At 32.1% G+C, this 27,622-nt stretch overlaps 1 protein-coding gene across 1 annotated transcript; it reads left to right on the top strand.

Moving 5' to 3' along the window:
* Nucleotides 1–26,125, top strand: LOC131806313 (deleted in azoospermia protein 2-like). The gene is made up of 3 exons (XM_059130284.1): nucleotides 1–100; nucleotides 23,393–24,522; nucleotides 26,012–26,125. Exons 1-3 carry the CDS (start codon nucleotides 1–3, stop codon nucleotides 26,123–26,125), a joined length of 1,344 nt encoding a protein of 447 aa, XP_058986267.1.
* Nucleotides 26,126–27,622: the final 1,497 nt, after the last annotated feature.

Raw genomic sequence — 27,622 nt, 5'->3', positions numbered from 1 at the left:
ATGTTTTCGCAAGCTTCTTCCCGCTTCTCCTCAAGCTTTCAGGCCATCTATACCTCAGAGGTTGTTTTACCTTTGCCTTTGAACTGTTTCTTCATCTCGAGTGAGGCACGAAACATAATAATAAAAGCAAAGAATGATAAATGAAAATAAGCCGGTTAAAATTTACACAACATTGACTGCCATATTTGTTCGCCTGTGGGGGGAGGGAAGGGTGAGGGGGGAATGACATTTACGGGTTCACACACACACAAACGCACTGATTCACATATTTTATCAGGGTTCTACATAAATTCTGCTCTATTTAGAAGAAAGCTATTCACACTTACAGAAGAAATAAATAATACACCTACAGACACAAACACACATACGCCCACTCTAGAGGCACAAAGCTCTAAATTATGTGTTAATGTGTATGTGCGTTCGCGTGTGAGTGAGTGTGCGTTGCTGTTGTTGTTACCTAAGCTCATATGTTAAATCAGGTGTACAACCTTAAGTAGTCTAATTTAGTTCGGTTGAGTTCATATAATTATTGTCAGCTCTTAACTAATTACTTGGTACGAGGTCAAAGGGGGTCCCCCAAAGAGGTGATGGTAATTCGAACATTACAAAATTGCTGATGAAATCTGGAAAATTGATTTGCGGCACCACAACCTCAAAATTATTTTTAAAGCAATTTTAAATATTTTTTAAATATCTTTAATGCCTTTCCAACAACACCCTTTCACCCAAAACACTTGTGAACAAATCGCTATTATTATGCCATGCCTATTTCTCATCCATTCAACTCTATTGTTATTTAACTTTTGAATAATAAAGGACAATTGTACGTTTGCATGCTTGCCAATGGTTAATCATGCCGATGGAGAATGAAGAAAAATGGAAATTAAACAAAAGCCTACAACAACAATAATTTTGAAAATATAATGGGAAAAATGAGGTGGAAATTATATGATTTAAATGTCAAATAAATGTTGACTGAATATTTATTAGGGAGAGCTACAATCGGGGATATATTAAGATATTTTTTCAAGCAGAACAAAAATTGGATTTTTCAAAAATATATTTATACGATAATTTCTGATTTTTCCAGTAATTTTAAAAAAGATTTTGGATTTTTAAAGAAAAAAGGACCTTTAGACCAATAAACGTTGATTTTTTAAAGAAAATTTTTCCGAGGACCAATAAACGCGGATTTTTTAAAAGAACATTTTTTTAATGACCCTTAAACGAGGATTTTTTAAAGAATATTTTTTCAAGGACCCCTAGTCCAATAAACGTGGATTTTTTAAAGAATATTTTTTCAAGGACCCCCAGTCCAATAAACTTGGATTTTTTTAAGAATATTTTTTCAAGGACCTATAAACGTGGATTTTTTGAAGAATATTTTTTCAAGGACCAAAAGACCAATAAACGTGGATTTTTTAAAGAATATTTTTTCAAGGACTAAATAAACGTGGATTTTTTAAAGAATATTTTTTCAAGGACCAAATATACGTGGATTTTTTAAAGAATATTTTTTCAAGGACTAAATAAACGTGGATTTTTTAAACAATATTTTTTCAAGGACTAAATAAACGTGGATTTTTTAAAGAATATTTTTTCATGGACTAAATAAACGTGGATTTTTTAAAGAATATTTTTTCAAGGACTAAATAAATGTGGATTTTTTAAAGAATATTTTTTCAAGGACTAAATAAATGTGGATTTTTTAAAGAATATTTTTTTCGTGGACCAATAAACGTGGATTTTTTAAAGAATATTTTTCCCAAGGACCAATAAACGTGGATTTTTTAAACAATATTTTTCCCAAGAACCAATAAACGTGGATTTTTTAAAGAATATTTTTCCCAAGGACCAATAAGGGTGGATTTTTTAAAGAATATTTTTCCCAAGGACCAATAAACGTGGATTTTTTAAAGAATATTTTTCCCAAGGACCAATAAACGTGGATTTTTTAAAGAATATTTTTCCCAAGGACCAATAAACGTGGATTTTTTAAAGAATATTTTTCCCAAGGACCAATAAACGTGGATTTTTTAAAGAATATTTTTCCCAAGGACCAAAAGAAACGTGGATTTTTTAAAGAATATTTTTCCAAGGACCAAAAGAAACGTGGATTTTTTAAAGAATATATTTTTCAAGGACCAAATAAACGTGGATTTTTTAAAGAATATTTTTCCAAGGACCAAAAGAAACGTGGATTTTTAAAAGAATATTTTTCCAAGGACCAAAAGAAACGTGGATTTTTTAAAGAATATTTTTCCAAGGACCAAAAGAAACGTGGATTTTTTAAAGAATATTTTTCCAAGGACCAAAAGAAACGTGGATTTTTTAAAGAATATTTTTCCAAGGACCAAAGACCAATAAACGTGGATTTTTTAAAGAATATTTTTTCAAGGACTAAATAAACGTGGATTTTTTAAAGAATATTATTTCAAGGACTAAATAAACGTGGATTTTTTTAAAGAATATTTTTTCAAGAACTAAATAAACGTGGATTTTTTAAAGAATATTTTTTCAAGGACTAAATAAACGTGGATTTTTTAAAGAATATTATTTCGAGGACTAAATAAACGTGGATTTTTTAAAGAATATTTTTTCAAGAACTAAATAAACGTGGATTTTTTAAAGAATATTTTTTCAAGGACTAAATAAACGTGGATTTTATAAGAATATTTTTTCAAGGACTAAATAAACGTGGATTTTTTGAAGAATATTTTTTCAAGGACTAAATAAACGTGGATTTTTTAAGGATATTTTTCCACAGACCAAAATGTCGACTTTTAAAGAATATTTTTTCAAGGACTAAATAAACGAGGATTTTTTAAAGAATATTTTTTCAAGGACTAAGTAAACGTGGATTTTTTAAAGAATATTTTTTCAAGGACCAACAGAAACGTGGATTTTTTAAAGAATATATTTTTCAAGGACCAAATAAACCTGGATTTTTTAAAGAATATTTTTCCAAGGACCAAAAGAAACGTGGATTTTTTAAAGAATATTTTTCCAAGGACCAAAAGAAACGTGGATTTTTTAAAAGAATATTTTTCCAAGGACCAAAAGAAACGTGGATTTTTTAAAGAATATTTTTCCAAGGACCAAAAGAAACGTGGATTTTTTAAAGAATATTTTTCCAAGGACCAAAAGAAACGTGGATTTTTTAAAGAATATTTTTCCAAGGACCAAAAGAAACGTGGATTTTTTAAAGAATATTTTCCAAGGACCAAAAGAAACGTGGATTTTTAAAGAATATTTTTCCAAGGACCAAAAGAAACGTGGATTTTTTAAAGAATATTTTTCCAAGGACCAAAAGAAACGTGGATTTTTTAAAGAATATTTTTCCAAGGACCAAAAGAAACGTGGATTTTTTAAATAATATTTTCCAAGGACCAAAAGAAACGTGGATTTTTTAAAGAATATTTTTCAAGGACCAAAAGACCAATAAACGTGGATTTTTTAAAGAATATTTTTTCAAGGACCAAAAGACCAATAAACGTGGATTTTTTAAAGAATATTTTTTCAAGGACTAAATAACGTGGATTTTTTAAAGAATATTATTTCAAGGACTAAATAAACGTGGATTTTTTAAAGAATATTTTTTCAAGAACTAAATAAACGTGGATTTTTTAAAGAATATTTTTTCAAGACCAAATGACCAATAACGTGGATTTTTTAAAGAATATTTTTTCAAGGACCAAAAGACCAATAAACGTGGATTTTTTAAAGAATATTTTTCAAGGACCAAAAGACCAATAAACGTGGATTTTTTAAAGAATATTTTTTCAAGGACCAAATGACCAATAAACGTGGATTTTTTAAAGAATATTTTTTCAAGGACCAATAAACGTGAATTTTTTAAAGAATATTTTTTCAAGGACCAATAAACGTGAATTTTTTAAAGAATATTTTTTCAAGGACCAATAAACGTGGATTTTTTAAAGAATATTTTTTCAAGGACCAATAAACGTGAATTTTTTAAAGAATATTTTTTCAAGGACCAAAAGTCCAATAAACGTGGATTTTTTAAACATTATTTTTCCAAGGACCAAAAGTCCAATAAACGTGGATTTTTTAAACATTATTTTTCCAAGGACCAAAAGTCCAATAAACGTGGATTTTTTAAAAAATATTTTTTCAAGGACCAAAAGTCCAATAAACGTGGATTTTTTAAAAAAATATTTTTTCAAGGACCAAAAGTCCAATAAACGTGCATTTTTTAAAAAAATATTTTTTCAAGGACCAAAAGTCCAATAAACGTGCATTTTTTAAAAAAATATTTTTTCAAGGACCAAAAGTCCAATAAACGTGGATTTTTTATGCTTTTATTATGCTTAAATACCCCTTTGAAAGCACTTATATATTCTTCTCCCAAAAATGGCATCCGCCAATCAAATTTTTATTTCCATTTGTTGTGAATTTTCAAAACATAATAAAGTGTAGGTATATGGTGTGTGTATGTGTTTTTTGAATATTGAATTTAGGGGAGGCTTTTCCAACATGGTTAAGTGTTTTTTGATGGCAATCTGTCAATAAAAAAATTCAATAGACAAAATCAAAGAAAAATACACCAATATCGGATCAGCTCCCTTTTATAAGCTCTAACAAAGGACATGAACATCGTAGAATATGCCAAATCAAAACATTCAATGTTTGACAGTCACACAAGTTGCCTCAGAGAGGATTATGCGAAAGTGGTTCTTTGTGTTGGGAGACAAACAAACATACACACATGACATGGAGTGTACAATGAAATGACTCAAATGGTACGTTTTTGTTGTTGTTATTTTTTTGTTATTGAATTTTGACATTATAAAGACATTATGCTGGTGTATTGTATTCTAAAATAGGCTAAATGGTGGTACAAATTGTTTGTTGATAGAAATTTGAATTATTTGGCCTTGAAAAAATTTTGTTAAAAAAATCCACGTTTGGTGGCCTTATGGTCCTTGAAAAAATATTCATTAAAAAATCCACTTTTTTAATTAGGGCTTGAAAAAATATTCTTTAAAAGATCCACGTTTATAATTAGGGCTTGAAAAAATATTCTTTAAAAGATCCACGTTTATAATTAGGGCTTGAAAAAATATTCTTTAAAAAATCCACGTTTATTGGTCTTTTGGTCCTTGAAAAAATATTCTTTAAAAAATTCACGTTTATTGGTCTTTCGGTCCTAGAAAAAATATTCTTTAAAAAATCCACGTTTATAATTAGGACTTGAAAAAATATTTTTAAAAAATCCACGTTTATAATTAAGGCTTGAAAAAATATTTTTAAAAAATCCACGTTAATGGGATTTTTTTAAAGAATATATTCTATAAAAAAATCCACGTTTATTGGATTTTTCTTAACGAATATATTCTACAAAAAATCAACCTTTATTGGATTTTTTTAAAGAATATATTATATAAAAAATCCACGTTTATTGGATTTTTTTTTAAAGAATATATTCTATAAAAAATCCACGTTTAATGGTCTTTGAAAAAATATTCTATAAAAAAATCCACGTTTATTGGTCCTTGAAAAACTATTCTTTAAAAAATCCACGTTTATAATAAGGGCTTGAAAAAACATTAAAAAAAAAATTAAAAGTAAAATGGAATTGAAAAATAAAACATTTAAAATAAAAAAAAAAAAAAAATAAAATAAAAAAAAAATTAAAAATAAAACGTTTATAACTAGGAATTGAAAAAATATTTTTAAACATTTTTTTAAAAATAAAACGTTTATAATTAGCGGTTGAAAAATATTAAAAAAAAAAAATTGAAATTAAAACGTTTATAACTAGGAATTGTTAAAATATTAAACGTTTATAATTAGTGCTTGAAAAAATATTTTTAAAAAACCCATGTTTATAATTAGGGTTTGAAAAAAATATTTTAAAAAATCCACGTTTACAATTAGGGCTTGAAAAAATATTTTTAAAAAATTCACGTTTATTAGAGCTTTAAAAAATATTTTCGTAAAAAATCCACGTTTATAATTAGGGCTTCAAAAATATTTTTAAAAAACATATTTCTTAAAATTAGGGCTTGAAAAAATATTTTTAAAAAATCCACGTTTATAATTAGGACTTGAAAAAATATTTTTAAAAAATCCACGTTTATAATTAGGACTTGAAAAAATATTTTTAAAAAATCCACGTTTATAATTAGGACTTGAAAAATATTTTTAAAAAATCCACGTTTATAATTAGGACTTGAAAAAATATATTTAAAAAATCCACGTTTATAATTAGGACTTGAAAAAATATTTTTAAAAAATCCACGTTTATAATTAGGACTTGAAAAAATATTTTTAAAAAATCCACGTTTATAATTAGGACTTGAAAAAATATTTTTAAAAAATCCACGTTTATAATTAGGACTTGAAAAAATATATTTAAAAAATCCACGTTTATAATTAGGACTTGAAAAAATATATTTAAAAAATCCACATTTATAATTAGGGCTTGAAAAAATATTTTAAAAAAAATCCACGTTTATAATTAGGGCTTGAAAAAATATTTTTAAAAAATCCACGTTTATAATTAGGACTTGAAAAAATATTTTTAAAAAATCCACGTTTATAATTAGGACTTGAAAAAATATATTTAAAAAATCCACGTTTATAATTAGGACTTGAAAAAATATATTTAAAAAATCCACATTTATAATTAGGGCTTGAAAAAATATTTTAAAAAAAATCCACGTTTATAATTAGGGCTTGAAAAAATATTTTTAAAAAATCCACATTTATAATTAGGGTTTGAAAAAATATTTTCCGAAAAAATCCACATTTATAATTAGGACTTAAAAAAATATTTTTAAAAAATCAACGTTTATAATTAGGGTTTGAAATAATATTTTAAAAAAATCAACATTTATAATTAGGGCTTAAAAAAATATTTTAAACAAATCCACTTTTATAATTAGGGCTTAAAAAAATATTTTTAAAAAATCCACGTTTGTAATTAGGTCATGAAAAAATATTTGTAAAAATCCAGGTTTATAATTAGGGCTTGAAAAAAAATTTTAAAAAAAATCCACTTTTATAATTAGGGCTTGAAAAAATATTTTTAAAAAATCCACGCTTATAATTAGGGCTTGAAAAATTAATTTTAAAAAATCCACGTTTATAATTAGGGCTTGAAAAAATATTTTTAAAAAATCCACGTTTATAATTACGGCTTGAAAAAATATTTTTAAAAAATCCACGTTTAAAATTATAATTACGGCTGGAAAATATATTTTTAAAAAATCCACGTTTATAATTGGGGATTGAAAAAATATTTTTAAAAAATCCACGTTTTTAATTAGGGCTTGAAAAAATATTTTTAAAAAATCCACGTTTTTAATTAGGGCTTGAAAAAATATTTTTAAAAAATCCACGTTTTTAATTAGGGCTTGAAAAAATATTTTTAAAAAATCCATGTTTTTAATTAGGGCTTGTAAAAATATTTTTAAAAAATCCACGTTTATAATTGGGGATTGAAAAAATATTTTTAAAAAATCCACGTTTATAATTAGGGCTTGAAAAAATATTTTTAAAAAATCCACGTTTTTAGTTAGGACTTGAAAAAATATTTTTAAAAAAATCCACGTTTTTAATTAGGACTTGAAAAAATATTTTTAAAAAATCCACGTTTACAATTAGAGCTTTAAAAAAAAATATTTAAAAAATCCACATTTATAATTAATGCATGAAAAAAATATTTTTAGAAATCCACGTTTTTAATTAGGGCTTGAAAAAATATTTTTAAAAAATCCACGTTTATAATTAAGGCTTGAAAAAATATTTTTAAAAAATCCACGTTTATAATTAGAGCTTGAAAAAATATTTTTAAAGAATCCACGTTTATTTTTTTTTTAAAATCCACGCTTATAATTAGGGCTTGAAAAAATATTTTTAAAGAATCCACGTATATAATTAAGGCTTGTAAAAATATTTTTAAAAAAATCCACGTTTATAATTAGGGCTTGAAAAAATATTTTAATAAGAACCTTATTGTTAGTAAACAAGTTTTCAATAAAACACTCAGGCGAATTTAAATGTTTCCGGCGAAAATCCTTCTGTTAACAAAATCTTTTGTATATTTTCTCTTCTTTAGAAAGTATAGACGAATTCTCTGTAAACTCTCTTTTCACACTTGTTTACAATTTTTTGATGCTCTTCTTCTCAATGAAAACATTATTTGCCAGCCAATAACACCAAAACAACCGAGAGCACACAGCTCTCTTTACACCACCATCTTCGTTTACCTTTTTTACTCTTAAGCCCAACACGAAATGCTTTCGTGTCCAACACAAAATACCAATAACAAACCATGATACCAATGCAACACCGACACACACACACACTCACACATTTAGCCGGCCATGTCGAGCACGGTAAAGCATTCGTTGCTAGGACCATTGTTATACGGCATCCTTAAATATCCTTTTGCAAACAGTTTCATAAAAACATTTAGTAACAATTTGTCTGCTAAGGAAAACGGTTGTGCGAAGCGGAATTACATTAGCATCGTTGTGGGAAGGAATAAAAATGTGTTTCAGGAATTCAGTCAGTCAGTTATTCTGTGTGTTGGTGAATTGTTTTGATTGAGGATTTGAAAAAGAAAATAATAAAAAAAGAAAAATATTAAAATAATGGAATTGATTTTTGAAAAAAAATATAAAAATAAATAAAATTAAGCGCCAAATGGAATAAAAAAAATTGAAAATCGAAAAATTAAATAACCAAAATTAAAAAAGAAGAAAAATAAAATAATAATGTAAAAAAAATGAAATAAAAATTGAAAAAATACAATTAATTGAAATTCATATTATTCGGATTACACCAACAATTCCCAAATATTAAATTCGTTTATTAAAAATTGAAAATAAATAAATAAATAGTGTATGATTGTATATTTGTGAAATTACAGCCTGAGGAATAAATTGCAGATTTCAATTAGACTATAAAAGGTAAAGCAGTTTTTAAGAATATTCAAATATTAGGTTGTGAAATTTTAAATTCAATAAAATGGGTTTCAATTGGAAAATATTCAAAAATTAGATTTTGAAAATTTTAAATCAAACGAAATATGTTTTCAAATTTAAAAATATTTATAAGCAATGGAAGTAAATAAAAGGAACTTCGAAGACAGCTTGAGTTACAAATATATTTGGCTTGAAATGTCCTGAAATTTGAATTGCATCTCCCACTAGATTACCACACCCGAAATTGGGAACCTTTTGGGATAGCATTTTTTTTTTCAAAATCGATCCCAAATAACATTGTTGTATAGTGCTTCGATATAGACTTCGATAAGAATTATATACACAAATATTTACTGGAGCATACAAATTTGAGCCGATCTCGATAAAATTTGGCAGAGGTATTTTCGAGCAGTAGCTGCTGCCCGGAATCAAATGTCATTCTTGTGGAGGGCACATTACGCATGTGAGGTACTTATAACCCCAAATCGGATGAAAAATATATATGGGAGCTATAGCTATATCCGAACCGATTTTCACCGAAATTTGATGCATTTTATTTGAAGCTAAATCCCATCGGAAGTGTCAAAATTCAGTCCATTTGGGCTGATATTAGCCATATATGGGAATTATATCCAAATCTGAACCGATCTTGATAAAAAATGACAGATGTATTTCAGGGCCGTAACTGATATCTGGTACCAAATATCGTTCTTGTGGAGTTCATATTACGAATATGAGGGACTTAAAACCCCAAATCGGATGAAACATATATATGTGAGCTATAGCTATATTTGACCCGATTTTGTCCAAATTTGATTTACTTGCTTCTAGACTGAAATCGCTAAGTTTTGCCAAAATTCAAGTCATTTAGACTAATATTGGCCATTTGGTGCACGATTCACCCGAAATCATTTGAAGATATATATGGGAGATATATCTAAATTTTAACCGATTCTCAAATATATAACAAATATTGTTTGCAAAATTTGGCAATTTGTGTAAATTTTGTAAGATTTTTTAAAGCTAATGTCTTAGGATGCTTTTGAGGATTTTAAGATCTCTTTTTCAATATTTTAAATTGAAAAATTTTCCAGTTTTTTTTAATTCCCGAGAGGGGTTTTGAGAACTAAACTGGATTTGTGAGTATTCAGTGTGAATTTTGTACCATTTTTTAACACCGATTTTTAAGGATGCTTATGAGACTTCGACGTAGATGATCATATTATCCATTTTTTCAAAATCGAAAATAAAAAAATTTTCCAGGTTTTTTTAATATCCTAGTGGGATTTTAAGTACTAAACTGGATTTTTGAGTCTTAAGCTTGGACTTTGTACAATTTTTAACACCGATTATTAAGGATGCATTTGAGGCAATTTCTTCTTAAATTTACTTTGTCTTTCAAATTTTAAAATTATTATATATTTTAATATTATTTCTAAGGCTGTTAAAAATTTATTTGAATACAATCTGAAGCATTTTTTAAAGAAATAGCATAAAGTACCAACCGGGTCAAGACAACTATTTAATTTATAATAGGTACCTTAAGAGACGATATGGAGGATGATTAAAAATTTTTTTCTGCCACATTGTTGGGTAAATTTTCTAAAGGATTTTTTCCAAGGACCTTCAGACCATTAAACGTGGATTTTTTAAAGAAAATTTTTCCAAGGACCTTCAGACCAATGAAAGTGGATTTTAAAAGAATATTTTTTCCAAGGATCTTCAGACCATTAAACGTGGATTTTTCCAAGGATAGCTATATTTGACCCGATTTTGTCCAAATTTGATTTACTTGCTTCTAGACTGAAATCGCTAAGTTTTGCCAAAATTCAAGTCATTTAGACTAATATTGGCCATTTGGTGCACGATTCACCCGAAATCATTTGAAGATATATATGGGAGATATATCTAAATTTTAACCGATTCTCAAATATATAACAAATATTGTTTGCAAAATTTGGCAACAATGGGCTGTTAAAAATTTATTTGAATACAATCTGAAGCATTTTTTAAAGAAATAGCATAAAGTACCAACCGGGTCAAGACAACTATTTAATTTATAATAGGTACCTTAAGAGACGATATGGAGGATGATTAAAAATTTTTTTCTGCCACATTGTTGGGTAAATTTTCTAAAGGATTTTTTCCAAGGACCTTCAGACCATTAAACGTGGATTTTTTAAAGAAAATTTTTCCAAGGATCTTCAGACCATTAAACGTGGATTTTTCCAAGGACCTCTGGTCCGTGGATTTTTTAAAGAATATTTTTTCCAAGGACCTTCAGTCCATTAAATGTGGATTTTTTAAACAATATTTTTTCCAAGGACCTTCAGACCATTTAACATGGATTTTTTAAAGATTTTTTTCCAAGGACCTTCAGACCATTTAACATGGATTTTTTAAAGATTTTTTTCCAAGGACCTTCAGACCATTAAACGTGGGTTTTTTAAAGAATATTTTTCCAAGGATCTTCAGACCATTAAACGAGTATTTTTTAAAGAATATTGTCTGTAAATTGACACTTTGCGTTCCATGTTGCAAATAGTTGTCCATATAGATCCAAGTTTAGGTGTCCAGTTTAGGTATAATTAGAGTCTTCTGTGGCATCCCGTTGGACTTTTTAAGAATATTTTTTCAAGTGCATTCGTGGCGTCATTGTCGAATATTTAATATTTGGACGTCGACTTTTGAGGCACTTTGGAAATATCAATATCGTTAATGTTCGAACAACCTTTTATGACATCAAGGGGTTTTTCGTCAGAAGACCATCGTTTGACATTATCCTTCGCTTAAACCTTTATTTTTATACTTTCATATTTATACCCATACGCTACAAAGGGTATATATCATTGGATACGATCAAAACGTGCCTAGTCGAAACATCGGTTTTAGACCCTAAGTCTCTTTGGACCAAATCCGTTTCAGAACATTTGGAGTCGATCTAGCGATGCCCGTCCGTCCGTCTGTCTGTCTGGCTGGTAACTCTCGAAGGGAGTATCCGATTTGGTCCAAACTTGGAACACAGTGATATTTTTGTCGAACTTATATCGAGTTCTGAGATGGTCAATATCGCTCCACTCCCCACAAATGGTCGAAATTTTCAAAAAAATATATTTTTTGCACAGAAAGAGAAACGATAATCCGATTTTGCTTCAAGTTTGCAAAGACATTTGCAAATTGACATTTTCGGTCTACTCCATCAAGTAACTCCCCACCAAAGATCAAAACTTTCATTAATTACAATTCTTATAAAATGGTACCTATATGTCCGATTTTCCTCAAATTTTGAACATCTCAATAATTCTTTCAACGCAGAACGGATAGATTAAACGACTACTTCTTGTAACTCCTCCACCACGTTTCAACATTTTGAATAATCACGAAGTTCATAAAATGCGAAAGGAATATCCGACGCCTTCCAAACTCGGCACATCCAAATATTTCTATCAATGCAAGATAGCTTGTGACAAAAGTTGCCTATGCAGGTCCATGCCGTCGTATAGACCCTAATATACGGCTACATTCGGTATTTTTAAGATTTTAACAGAATTTTTAACGGATTTTATTTTTTTTTTTGAAAATTGTTAAATTTTATACCAAATGGTGGAGGGTATTCAAAGTTCGGCCCGGCCGAACTTACAGCTTTTTTACTTGTTTTTACTGAAGAAAATTATCAAGCATCTTCCGCCAGCATCATGTCAGGTGTTTTTAAAAGACAATTTTTAGACCCACCATCTGAACCATAGGAGTGGATTTTCGAAGGATTTTTTTTAGTCCACCATCTGAACCATAGGCGTGGATATTTTAAAGATTTTTCTTCTCCCACCATCCAGACCATTCAACATCTGGGACATAGGCGTGTAAATTTTAAACATTTTTTAGCCACCAGCTAGACCATATTGTAAAGCTTTTTTCACCCAGTATCTGCTCTATAGGTGTGCATTTTATTTTTTTAACTCATCATCTTAACCCTTGCAGTAGATTTTTTAAAGATTTTCACTTCGCGTTTGCTCTGCAGCCGTGTATTTTTGAAGTATTTTTTCCCCCAATTTTTTGTAAGAAGTTTTTTTTTTTAACACAGCGTTTGCGCTATAGGCGTTTTTTAAATTTTTTTCACTCACCATCTAAACCATAGGGGCTAAATTTTTCTTTAAACAAGCGTCTGCTCTATAGGCTTGTATTTTTAAAGAATCTGTTTTTTTCGCCCACCATGTAAACCATTGACGTAGATTTTTACGATTTTTTCACTCAGAGTCTTCTTTATATGGGGGTACAATTTTTTAAAGAGTTTTTTTTCCGCACAGATTTTTGTACCTTCCACATTGGAAAAGAGGGTACATTAACTTTGTCATTCCGTTTGTAGCAATCCTAAATATTCGCCGTAGACCCCATAATGTATATATATTCATAATCAGCATAAAATTCTAAGACAATTTAACGATGTCCGACTGTCTGTCTGTCTATCTGTTGAAATCACGATACAGCTCACATTATTTGACGTAGAGCGTCAAAATTTAGCAGAACATCTTTTATTGTGTCTAGGATGGTTGGTATTGAAAATGAGATATATCGGTCCAAGTTTTGGTATAGTCTCCATATAACGGTGCCTCCCGATATTCGATATTTTGATGATTTTTGCCACATTTTTTCATTGATTTGGCTAATATTTGGTATTTGTTGGTCATAATGGTTTCTAGCTCCGGCGGCGGAAAATTGAACATTTAAGTCAACGTTTTCCATCCTCCACAACATCCATTATTGTGGTCCTACCATCTGTTGGGAGAGTTGATGTCTTCTGAAAACCTAAAACGCAAAAAAACCTAATTTAATGGGAAAGTGCATCTGTAATCTACAATAGAATTCGAACCGGGTGGTATCCATGCAAAAAAAAAAAAAAAATGGACCGATTAGGAGAAATTGTTGGGTAAAATTCTAAGATTGATCTAAAAACTCAACTATAGGGTTTATTTATTTGAAACCAAAAATTATTTGTTTTATCAATATTTAAAAAAATGATGGAGGTATCCGCAGCTAAAATGCGAGGTCCAATTTTTCGAGATACTAAAAAAAAATCTGCTCACCAAAATAACCTGATTATTTATTAAAAATTGAAAAATATCTGCTAAGGTAACATGTTGCGTATGATTTATGTCACAACGTATACGCCACTCCTAATATAGACATGATTTTGATATTTTGGAGACATTAACCCCACAGCCCCCTAGGAATTTATTCAGAAGCTTTGAAATTTAATTTCGAAGGTGTCATGAGGCAAAAATATGTCCATACAGCTCCTATTTAAGTCGTTAGGTCCACATTTTCCATCCTCCAAAACATCCATTATTGTGGTTCTACCATCTGTTGGGAGGGTTGATGTCTTCTGAAAACCTAAAACGCAAAAAAACCTAATTTAATAGGAAAGTGCATCGGTAATCTACAATAGAAGTCCGACCGGGTGGTATCCATGCAAAAAAAATTGGTTCGATTTGAGAAATTGTTGGGTAAAATTCTAAAATTGATCTAAAAACTCAACTATAGAGTTTATTTATTTGAAACCAAAAATTATTTGTTTTATCAATATTTAAAAAAAATGATGGAGGTATCCGCAGCTAAAATGTGAGATCCAATTTTTCGAGACACTAAAAAAAATGTGCTCACCAAAATAATCTGATTATTTATTGAAAATTGAAAAACATCTGCTAAGGTAACATGTTGCGTATGATTTATGTCACAACGTATACGCCACCCTAATGTGTATATGACTTTTGATTTTTTGGAGACATTATTACCATTTGAAATTTAATATCAAAGGAGTCATGAGGCAAAAATATGTCCGTACAGCTTCTATTTAAATCTTTAGGTCCACATTTTCCTATAGCGCACATATAACGATAGCCACCGATATTTCGCCATTTACCCACGAAAATCTTTAAAATTTGGCATTTAAGAATTTGGTAAAATACAATACTTGAAGTATAAAATTGCCCATGGAGGTTCCCGTTTTAGTATGGCCCCATACAGCGGCATCACCCATTTTTTTTTTTTTAATCCTTACCGTCTTACTGGTATTTGTAGTTTAAAGTAAAACACATTTGAGTCCGGATACTTTTATATAAAAATGCTTTCTTTACCCAAAGGTGGAGGGTATTGAAAGTTCGACCCGACCGAACTTAATGTCTTTTTATTTGTTTTTTTTTTCACTCCTCTCTGTAGGTGTGTATTTTAAAAACAATATTTTTTTTTTGCACTCACTACGCTATGGTCCACTTGTTTAAAGATTTTTTTCACCTACCTTTTAGGTCATAAGAGTAGATTTTTTTAAATTTCTTTTTTCACACAGAGTCTGTTCTATAGGCGTGGATTTTATAACTCACCATCTAAACAATAGGCGTGGATTTTTTTCACCCATCGCCTTCTCTATAGGTCCTCTCTATTTTTTTCTCCCTCCAACTAGACCATAGGGGTAGATTTATTTTAATTTTTTTTTCACCCAGCGTCTGCTCTAGAGCAGTGCATTTTTTACCCACCATTTAAACCATAGGCATACATTTTTTGTAAGATTTTTTTTCACACAGTCTTCTCTATACGAACTCTATTTTTTTTCTCCCTCCAACTAGGCCCCTATAGATTTATTTCAGATTTTTTTTTCACCCAGCGTCTGCTCTAGATCAGTGCATTTTTTTTACCATTTAAACCATAGGCATACATTTTTTGTAAGATTTTTTTTTTTTCAACACAGTCTTCTCTATAGACATAGATTTTTTCAAAAATTTTTCACTGAACCTCAGCTTAGAGGCATGGATTTTTAAAGATTTTTCTTCACATACATTTTAAGACACCTTAATTTAAGTGTTGATTTTTTTAAAGAATTTTCCTATATTTCAAGGATCTTGTAAACTATGAACATGGATATTTTTGAAGAATTTTTAAGAAGTTTTCAAGCTAAAAACCAGAATTTTTTAAATTTTTAAAGCCATCTATGCAGTAAGCTTGGATTTTTTAAGAATATTCTTCTAGGGACTTTTTAGGCTATTAATAAGTATTTTTTTATGAATTTTCTCTAAAAGCCCTTTCTTGCTATAAGGTAGGATAGTTTAAGCATATATTTTTAAGGACCTACCAAGCTGTAATCATTGTTTTTATACCCTCAGCCATAGTCGAGATAACGGTTTTAGACCCTAGGTCTATTTGGACGAAATCCGTTTCAGAACATTTGGAGTCGATCCAGTGATATCCGTCCGTCCATCTGTCTGGCTGGTGTGCAAGATAACTCTCGAAGGGAGTATCCGATTTGGTCCAACCTTGGTACATCGTAATATTTCTGTAAAACTTAGATCGAGTTCGGAGATGGGCAATATCGGTCAACTCCTTCTGATAACTCCCCACAAATTGTCGAAATTTTTAAAAATAATTATTTTTTGCACAGAAATAGAGACGATAATCCGATTTTGCTCAAACTTTGCAAATCTTAATATTTTCGTCAGAGCTAGGTCAAGTGTGAAAATGGACAATACCGGCCCACTCTTTCTGATACCTCCCCCACAAAGGGTCAAAATTTAAAATAATTACAACTCTCATAAAATGAGATGTAAGAGTCCGATTGTCTTCAAATTTCACACATTCCAATATCTTGTATTAACCCAAGGTCTGGTGTTAAGATGAAAAATACAGGTCCATTTCTTCTGGTACCTCCCCCACACAAGGTCAAAATTAAAAAAAAAAAAACAAGAAAATATTTTTTTCTTCACAGAAATAGAAGCGATAATCCGGGTTTGCTCCAACTTGCCAAATCCTAATATTTTTGTCAGTTCTAGGTCAGGTACAAAAAATACATAATATCGGCCCACTCCATCAAGTACCCCCCACAAAGGGTAACAATTTTGTATAATTATAAGTCTTATAAAATGTGATATAAGAATCCGATTGTCTTAAGATTTTACACATCCCAATATTTTCATAAACCCAAGATCTGGTGTTAAGATGGCATACTCCTTCTCCTTCTGATACCTCCCCCACAAAAGGTCGAAATTTTAAATATCTTTTAAGCTCTTAAAACACAAAATTTACATCCGATTCCATTTAGACTTGCTACATCTGAATATTTCTACCAATACAGGATCTGTTAAAAAACGGTGGAGATCGGACTATTCCTTCTACTACCTCCCCCCACATAGGGGCAAAGTTTTGAATAACTGAAACGTTGATAAAATCCGAAATAAGCATCAGGTTCTCTTCATATTTCACACATTCCATTATTTCTACTAACTCGAGATCTGATGTGAAGATGGGATATATCGGTCCACTCCTTCTGGCACCTCCGCCACAAAGGCTCAAAATTTTGAATATCCATGAAGCTCATAAAACCCAAAATTAACATCCGATTCTATTCAGACTTGGATGATGTAAGCGATCGATTTTCTTAAAATATCCCAATAATTTTATTAACCCAAGGTCTGGTGCCAAGATGGAATACATCGGTCCACTCCTTCTAGTACCTCCCTCACAAGGGTTCAATTGTTTGAGTATCCATGAAGCTCGTAAAATGCAAAATTAACATCCGATTCAATATTTTCATCAACACAAGATCTGTTATAAAGATGGTAGAGATCGGACCAGTATTTCTGGTACCTCCCCCATATAGGGTTCAAGATTTTTAAAAACAAAAGGATCAAGGAATTCGGAAAAAGCATTCGAAAATGCATCCATCCATCTCCTCAAATTTCCCACATACAGACCCTTTTTTCTTACGCAAGATCTGTTGTGAACATGATATACATCTGTCAACTTATAACTGTCATAACTTGCGAAACAAGTCGGCGTTTCTTTACAAATGAATGGAATACTTCGGTCCGCTGTATCTGTTACCTGACGCATATTTCCATTTTCCGGAAATGTGAACATATCTCATATAAAGTACAAGAAGTAGTCTTTATAGTCCAAATCTGTCACGTTCATAACTCAAGGCTGGGGGTATACATCTGTCGGCAAAACCGACTGATACTATTTTTATTTTTTAAAAATTTAATTCACCCACCGTCTAAACCATAGGGGCTAGATTTTTCTTTCAACCAGCTTCTGCTCTATAGGCGTGTATTTTTAATAAATATTTTTTTTTTCACCCACCATGTTAACCTTGGCGTAGATTTTTTACGATTTTTTCACTCAGAGTCTTCCCTATATGCGGGTACATTTTTTTAAAGATTTTTTCCACACAGATTTTTTTCTATAGGTCTGCTTACGGTTAAACCGTAAGCGTAGATTTTTTAATTTTTTCTTTTCAGTCAGCGTCTACTTAGTGCGTGTGTATTCTTAATTTTTTGTTCACCAACCTTTTAAACCGTCTAAACTATAGGCGTATTTTTTTTAAAGTTTTTTTTACCTACCTTAACCATATTCGCAGATTTTTTCTCCCAGCGCCATGTCTATAGGAATGTATTTTAAAATAATGTTTTCGCCAACATTTTAAGCTATAGGCCTAAAATTTTTTCACCCAACGTCTTGTCTATAGACTTGTATTTTTGACGATTTTTTTCACCCACCATCAGAATCAAAGATGAAGATTCTTTTATGATTTTTTTCACCCAGCGTTTGATCTATAGGCTTTTTTTAAATTTTTTTCACCCCCCATCTAAACCATAAGGGTTCGATTTTTCTTTTAACCGTGTTGCTCTACTCTATAGGTGTGTATTTTTAAAGAATCTTTTTTTCACCCACCATGTAAACCATTGCGATTTTTTTTTCACTCAGAGTCTTCTCTATATGCGGAATTTTTTTTTAAAGATTTTTTTTCCACACAGATTTTTTTTTCTATAGGTCTGCATTTTTAAAGAATTGTTTTCACCCCCATATAAACCGTAGGTGTAGATTTTTTTTAATTTTTTTTCAGCCAGCGTTTACTCAGTGGGTGTGTATTTTTAAATATTTTTTTACCAACATTTTAGACCGTCTAAACCATAGGCGTATTTTTTTTTAAGTTTTTTTATCCACCTTCTTAACCATATTCGTGGATTTTTTCCCCCAGCGCCATGTCTATAGGAATGTATTTTAAAATATTTTTTTCACCCAAATTCTAAGCCATAGGCCTAAAATTTTTTCACCCAACGTCTTGTCTATAGACTTGTATTTTTGACGATTTTTTTCACCCACCATCAGAATCAAAGATGAAGATTCATTTATGATTTTTTCACCCAGCGTTTGATCTATAGGCTTTTTTTAATTTTTTTCACCCCCCCTCTAAACCATAAGGGTTAGATTTTTCTTTTAACCGTGCTGCTCTACTCTATAGGTGTGTATTTTTAAAGAATCTTTTTTTTTTCGCCCACCATGTAAACCATTGCGGTTTTTTTCACTCAGAGTCTTCTCAATATGCGGAATTTTTTTTAAGATTTTTTTCCGCACAGATTTTTTCTATAGGTTCGTATTTTTAAAAAATTGATTTTAGTCCCATATATACCGAAAGTGTTGATTTTTTTAAATTTTTTTTCCAGCCAGCGTCTACTCTGTGGAAACATTTTTTTCCACCAGCCCTTTGGACCGTCTAAACCATAGGCGTATATTTTTTTAAATTTTTTTTTTACCCACCTTTTAAACCAGATTTTCGTAGATTTTTTCTCCCAGCGCCATGTCTATAGGAATGTATTTTAAAATATTTTTTTCACCTAAATTCTAAGCCATAGACCTGAAAATTTTTCACCCAACGTCTTGTCTAAAGGCTTATATTTTTAACAATTTATTCACCCACCATCAGAATCAAAGATGAAGATTCTTTTATGATTTTTTTCACCCAGCGTTTGATCTATAGGTTTTTTTTTATTTTTTTTTCACCTCCCATCTAAACCATAAGGGTTAGATTTTTCTTTTAACCGTGCTGCTCTACTCTATAGGAGTGTACTTTTAAAGAATATTTTTTTTCGCCCACCATGTAAACCATTGCGATTTTTTCACTCAGAGTCTTCTCTATATGCGGAATTTTTTTTTAAGATTTTTTTCCGCACAGATTTTTTTTCTATAGGTCTGCATTTTTAAAGAATTGTTTTCACCCCCATATAAACCGTACGTGCAGATTTTTTTTTAAATTTTTTTTTTTTCAGCCAGCGTTTACTCATTGGGCGAGTATTTTTAAATATTTTTTTTCCACCAACCTTTTAGACCGTCTAAACCATAGGCATATATTTTTTTAATTTTTTTTACCCACCTTCTAAACCATATTCGTAGATTTTTTCTCCCAGCGCCATGTCTATAGGAATGTATTTTAAAATATTTTTTTCACCCAAATTCTAAGCCATAGACCTGAAAATTTTTCACCCAACGTCTTGTCTAAAGGCTTATATTTTTAACGATTTTTTCACCCGCCATCAGAACAAAAGACGTAGATTCTTTTATTATTTTTTTTTTTTTCACTCAGCGTATAGATCAAATATACGCTTGTAATTTTAAAGAATATTTATCAATTTTTTAACAATATATTTTCAAAGACCCTCCCAACTAAAAAGGCGGATTTTTTTAAATATATTTTCAGAGACCTCTCATCGTAGAAACGTACATTTTTCCCTCACTCCACCCCAATAAATTTCCAATTTACCTTACATAAGGGTAGGAGTAAAGTCTAATTACATGCAATGGGTTTCCGTCCTCCATTAGGATTTTAAACTCCCTTGGAGTTTTCATTAAAATTACATTCGAGCTTAACATTTATTTGAAAAAAACCCCGAAAACCTCTTCCTAAGATAACGACATAATAATTGATTTTTTTTTCCAAATCTCAAATAAAACGTTTCCCATATTTATTGCACGAAGACCATGAGCAAGGATATGTTGTGTACTTCACTTCCTTCTGGAAATTGTTGTAAACTTTTTAAGCCTTTATCTATGTAGCTACTTAAGTATGCAAATGACTGAATATTGATATTGCCATTGAAATTACAAGAGAGCTCAGCCTCTCTCCCTCTCTTTTTTTCTGCTACACACACACAGATGGAATGGCAGGGAAACTAGACATAATTGCAGGATTTTACAGGGAAGGCGATTACAAATGTGTATCGCTGGGTCTAAATAAAAAAAATAAATGATAAAATAAATAAAAAATGTTGGAGTTATTATTTTCAAATTAAAAGCGATTTCAGGTCTCAGACAATGCTGGTATATTTTGGTACCGACGAGATTCATTTAGAAATTCATGTAGAAAGCATGGATAATTTCTAAGGAAATCTAAAATTATTTTTTTTTAAATATTTTGCCTTCAGATACTTAATATTTGGCATCTGGACCATATGAAAAATCTTGAAAAAAAATATTAAAATTTCCAATCATTTTCAAAATATTGTCAGCACCTCCGAAACATCCATTAAAGTGGGTCTACCATCTGTTGGGAGGGTTGATGTCTTCTGAAAACCTAAAACGCAAAAAAATAAACATATAATATAGTTGGAAAGTGCATCTGAAATCTACAATACAATTCGAACCGGGTGTCAACCATCCACAAAAAATTGGACCGAATAGGAAAAATTTTTGGGTAAAATCTTAAAATTGCTCTAAATATTCAATTTTTTTTTTATTTGAATTTGAGTTTTTTTTATTTGAAATCCAAAATTATTTGTTTTATCAATATTTAAAAAATTGGTGGAGGTATCCGTAACTAAAGACCGAGGCCAAATTTTTCGAGATACAAAAAAAAATCTGCTCGGTGGGAAAGTGCATCTGAAATCTACAATACAATTAAAACCGGGTGGCAACCATCCACAAAAAAATTGGACCGATTTAGAAAAATTTTTGGGTAAAATTCTAAAATTGCTTTAAATACTCAACCATAGAGCTTATTTATTTGAAATCCGGATTTATTTGTTTTATCAATATTTAAAAAAAATGATGGAGATATCCGTAGCTTAAAAACAAGGCCCAATTTTTTGAGATACTAAAAGAAATCTGCTCACCAAAATAACCTGATTATTTATTGAAAATTAGAAATTATCTGCTAAGGTAACATGTTGCGTATGATTTATGTCACAACGCATACGCCACCCTAATAAGGATATGGATTTTTATTATTTTGGAGACATAAACCTCACAGCAGCCTAGGAATTTATTCAAAGTTTTTGAAATTTTATGTCACAGGTGTCATGAGGCAAAAATATGTCCGTACAGCTCCTATTTTAAATCTTTCAAGTGGATCTATGGAGACCGACTTAAAGGGGTCAAAGGAGACCGCCTTAAAAATACAGAATTGTAGGAGACCGCCTTTAGGGGGTTCAAAGAGACCCTTCATGGGGACTATAGAGATCATAGACCCCTTTAAGGCGGTCTCCATAGACCCACCTGAAAGATTTAAAGTAGCAGCTGAAAGATTTAAGGCGGTTTCCTACAATTTTGTATTTTTTAAGGCGGAATCCATAGACCCACTTGAAAGATTAAAAGTAGCAGCTGAAAGATTTACAGTAGCTGAAATATTTAAAGTAGCAGACCGCCTTCAGGGGGTCTATAGAGAGGCCACCTCCAGCTGGTCTCGATAGAGACCACCTCCAGCTGGTCTCTATAGAGAGTCCACCTCCAGCTAGTCTCTATAGAGAGACCACCTCCAGCTGGTTTCTATAGAGAGACCACCTCCAGCTGGTCTCTATAGAGAGACCACCTCCAGCTGTAGCTCTATAGCTCAACTATAGAGGCGAGCTCTATAGCTCATCTACAGAGGCGAGCTCTATAGCTCACCTATAGAGGCGATCTCTATACCTGACCTATAGAGGCGAGTTCTATAGCTCATCTAAAGAGGCGAGCTGTAGTAGCTCACCTATAGAGGCGAGCTCTATAGCTCACCCATAGAGGCGAGCTCTATAGCTCATCTATAGAGGCGAGCTCTATAGCTCATCTATAGAGGCGAGCTCTATAGCTCACCTTTAGAGGCGATCTCTATACCTCACCTATAGGGGCGAGTTCTATAGCTCATCTAAAGAGGCGAGCTCTATAACTCACCTATAGAGGCGAGCTGTAGTAGCTCACCTATAGAGGCGAGCTGTAGTAGCTCACCTATAGAGGCGAGCTCTATAGCTCACCCAAAGAGGCGAGCTGTAGTAGCTCACCTATAGAGGCGAGCTCTATAGCTCACCTATAGAGGCGAGCTCTATAGCTCACATATAGAGGCGAGCTCTATAGCTCACCTATAGGGGCGAGCTCTATAGCTCACCTATAGAGGCGAGCTCTATAGCTCACCTATAGAGGCGAGCTCTATAGCTCACCTATAGAGGCGAGCTCTATAGCTCACCTATAGAGGCAAGCTCTATAGCTCACCTATAGAGGCGAGCTCTATAGCTCACCTATAGAGGCGAGCTCTATAGCTCACCTATAGAGGCGAGCTCTATAGCTCACCTATAGAGGCGAGCTCTATAGCTCACCTATAGAGGCGACCTCAGGCTCGCCTATAAAGGTGACCTCAGTCTCATCTATAGAGGCGACCTCAGGCTCATCTATAGAGGCGACCTCAGGCTCGCCTATAGAGGCGACCTCTGGCTCGCCTATAGAGGCGACCTCAGGCTCGCCTATAGAGGCGACCTCAGGCTCGCCTATAGAGGCGACCTCAGGCTCACCTATAGAGGTGACCTCCGGCTCACCTATAGAGGTGACCTCCGGCTCACCTATAGAGGTGACCTCCGGCTCACCTATAGAGGTGACCTCCGGCTCACCTATAGAGGTGACCTCCGGCTCACCTATAGAGGTGACCTCCGGCTCACCTATAGAGGTGACCTCCTGCTCACCTATAGAGGTGACCTCCGGCTCACCTATAGAGGTGACCTCCGGCTCACCTATAGAGGTGACCTCCGGCTCACCTATAGAGGTGACCTCCGGCTCACCTATAGAGGTGACCTCCGGCTCACCTATAGAGGTGACCTCCGGCTCACCTATAGAGGTGACCTCCGGCTCACCTATAGAGGTGACCTCCGGCTCACCTATAGAGGTGACCTCCGGCTCACCTATAGAGGTGACATCCGGCTCACCTATAGAGGTGACATCCGGCTCACCTATAGAGGTGACCTCCGGCTCACCTATAGAGGCGACCTCTGGCTCGCCTATAGAGGCGACCTCTGGCTCGCCTATAGAGGCGATCTCAGGCCCGCCTATAGAGGCGACCTCAGGCTCGCCTATAAAGGTGACCTCAGTCTCATCTATAGAGGCGACCTCCGGCTCACCTATAGAGGCGAGCTGTAGCTCACCTATAAAGGCGACCTCAGGCTCGCCTATAGAGGCAACCTCTAGTTCGCCTATAGAGGCGACCTCAGGCTCGCCTATAAAGGTGACCTCAGTCTCATCTATAGAGGCGACCTCCGGCTCACCTATAGAGGTGACCTCCGGCTCACCTATAGAGGTGACCTCCGGCTCACCTATAGAGGTGACCTCCGGCTCACCTATAGAGGTGACCTCCGGCTCACCTATAGAGGTGACCTCCGGCTCACCTATAGAGGTGACCTCCGGCTCACCTATAGAGGTGACCTCCGGCTCACCTATAGAGGTGACCTCCGGCTCGCCTGTAGAGGCGACCTCTGGCTCGCCTATAGTGGCGACCTCTGGCTCGCCTATAGAGGCGAGTTCTAGCCACTTTTTATGGAGGCCACTTCTGCCTCGTCCAGAGGCGACTCTTGGCTCCCCGGCCTCTGTTTTCGAAGTTTCTCCCCCATTCCTCAAAACTTTTGTTAGTAAATCAACCCTAACTACCTGATTTCCTGCAAAATTAACCGCAGTCGGTTTCTCAAATTCACCCAAAATAACAATCAAAGCCAACTTCAGTTCTCCTTGGTTTCACTGAATCTCTGCTTTGTTCTCTCCAACACCTTCTCTTTTTTTTCTCTCTCTCCCCCAACGTCTCATAAATAAGTCGTTTAAACTGGTTCTTTTCACTTTTCCACACGTAAATTTGGACGGTTTGACGGAGGTGTGATGTGATTGTCCAAAAACAAAGATGGAGAAAAACAAAGGCGGGAAATGAAACAAGAAGATGGGAAACGGAAACTGACAGACAAAGAAAGGTAAACTTTTTCGCTGCTTTCAGTTATTTCGTCGGGGACTGTAAAAAAAAATCCATTGAATGCAACAATGTTCGAAACAAAGAAACAAAGAATTTGTTACTTTGATGGAAAGGTAAGAACACACACACAAAGGAGGAGTAGAATGGGAAATCTTGAGAATGAGGAAGGAAGCAAATAAAAAAAGGTGGAAGGAATGAAAATAAAAGAAATTCAAAAGAAGAAAGTTTTAAATGACTTCTTTCTTCAGCTGAGCATTCAGCTGAGATCCAAAGATGTCGGAGAGAGAATATGTGTGTGGAGGTATGTGTGAATGTGTGTGGGGGTGCATTACAAAGCCAAGGTAACTGCTGAGAGCTATTGGCCTTCCTTTTTTTGCATTTCAATTGCGGATGAAGTTATTTGTGTATCCTTAGCCCGCTGTTCCCAAATATCCTGAGAGCAAAACTAAACTAAATAATCACCAGGAACACCGCACTCATTCAAATGCCACCATGCTCACTTGCGGGTTGCAACCATGGTAAGCTTCTTTTTCCCCATCCTCCTTCTCCGACAAACAAATTAAATAAAATGCCAGAAAGTGCGGGGCCGGCGAAACTTTGAAATGGTTCAAAGTTTCGGTTTTTGAAGGAAAGTAAAAATACTTTATTTTCTCATCAGGTTTCACCTACTGGCAATGTTTGTTTGGACTGGCCTTTCTTTTCTTCTGAGACGCATACTCGCGTCTTCTCTTCCGACCACTTCTCCCATATTTCCCTACTTCGCCTTTTGTTTTCCCACAAGTTGTCGAACTTGCCTCCTCTCCTCTCCGTTCCGCCATTTTTGCCTTTTTTTGCTTTGATATTTGTCTTTAACTCATTTACTTTGACTCGGTGCTAACAAACATTGTTAGTTTTTAAGGAGCATGGATATATCTGCTGTCATGCCAGCCAATTGTTGGTGTTGTTGTTGCTCTGCTCTGCTAGCTAAACATCGCAGCAAAAACTTATATTGTTAGTTAAAGTTTTAAGACGATAAGATGTCAAAAATGTTGCAAGGCAAACGTTGCAGTCGCCATCGCTGCCAAGGCAAATGCAACCAGTAACTTGGAAACCAGCAGCGAGTCAGCCAACCAACCGACCATCCGACCACACCATCAACATGCAGCAGCAGCATGAAGATTGAAGCTAAGATTTTAATAGGTTTGTTGTGCTGATGCTTGATATCGTTAGGGTAAAGCATTGAGGGGCTTAGAATGAACGAGGGAGGTGTGGTCGCAAAAAGAAATACAAAAAAGTTGAGTTTTTTTAATAAACGTGGATTTTTCAAAAATTATTTTTTGGGATATTTAAAAAACGTGGATTTTTAAACAAATATTTTTTTGGGATATTTAAAAACGTGGATTTTTAAATTTTTTTTGAGATATTTAAAAAACATGGATTTTTTACAAATCATTTCTTTAGGATATATAAAAACGTGGATTTTTTTAAAAATTATTTTTTGGGATATTTAAAAAATATTAATTTTTTTAAAAATTATTTTTTTGATATTTAAAAACGTAAATATTTTAAAAATAATTTTTTTGGGATATTTAAAAAATGTGTTTTCTTTTTTTATTTTTTTTTGGATGTTTAAAAAATGTGGATGTTTTAAAAATTAATTTTTGGGATATTTAAAAACTGTGGATTTTTTAAAAAATATTTTTTTTGGATATTTAAAAACGTGGATTTTTTTAAAAATTATTTTTTGGGATATTTAATAAACGTGGATTTTTTAAAAAATATTTTTGGGATATTTAATAAACGTGGATTTTTTAAAAAATATTTTTGGGATATTTAATAAACGTGGATTTTTTAAAAAATATTTTTGGGATATTTAAAATATTTGTTTTTTTTTTATTTTTTTTGATATTTAAAAAACGTGGATTTTTTAAAAATTATTTTTTGGGACATTTAAAAATGTGTTTTTTAAATAATTTTTTTGGGATATTTAAAAAACGTGGATATTTTAAAAATTATTTTTTGGGACATTTAAAAATGTGTTTTTTAAATTATTTTTTTGGGATATTTAAAAAAAATGTGATTTTTTTTTTAAATTTTTTTTTGGGATATTTAATAAACGTGGATTTTTTATTTTTTTGGGATATTTAAAAAATGTGGATTTTTTTTAAAAATTAATTTTTTTTGGATATTTAAAAAACGTGAATTTTTTTAAAAATTATTTTTTGGGACATTTAAAAATGTGTTTCTTAAAATTATTTTTTTTGGGAGATGTGGATTTTTTAAAATTTTTTTTTTGGGATATATAAAAAAACGGGGATTTTTCGAAAATTATTATTTTGGGATATTTAAAAAACGTAGATTTTTTTAAAATAATTTTTGGGTTATTTAAAAAACTTGGATTTTTAATGCACTTAGTGAATGTGGACTTAAAAAAATCATTTTTTTTTAATTATTTAATGAACGTGGATTTTTTAAAAGTCCTGAATAAACAAATTCAAGATCCGAGTCTCTTAAAAAGTATTTTTTAAAAGTTATTTTTTCAAGTCCTAAATAAACCAATTCAACTCTGAAGTTGGCTTTAAAAAATCTTCAAAAATCACTTGAAAATTCTCAAGAAGATCCAAGTCCTTGAAAATAGTATGTTTAAAAATTCTAAGTAAATTTCTTCAGAAATTCTATA

The sequence above is a fragment of the Musca domestica genome, unplaced genomic scaffold (genome assembly GCF_030504385.1).
Source record: "Musca domestica strain aabys unplaced genomic scaffold, Musca_domestica.polishedcontigs.V.1.1 704, whole genome shotgun sequence".
In the NCBI taxonomy this organism is placed as follows: Eukaryota; Metazoa; Arthropoda; class Insecta; order Diptera; family Muscidae; genus Musca; species Musca domestica.
The sequence above is the reverse complement of the archived record's forward strand: the minus strand, read 5'-3'. Positions and strand labels throughout refer to the sequence as shown.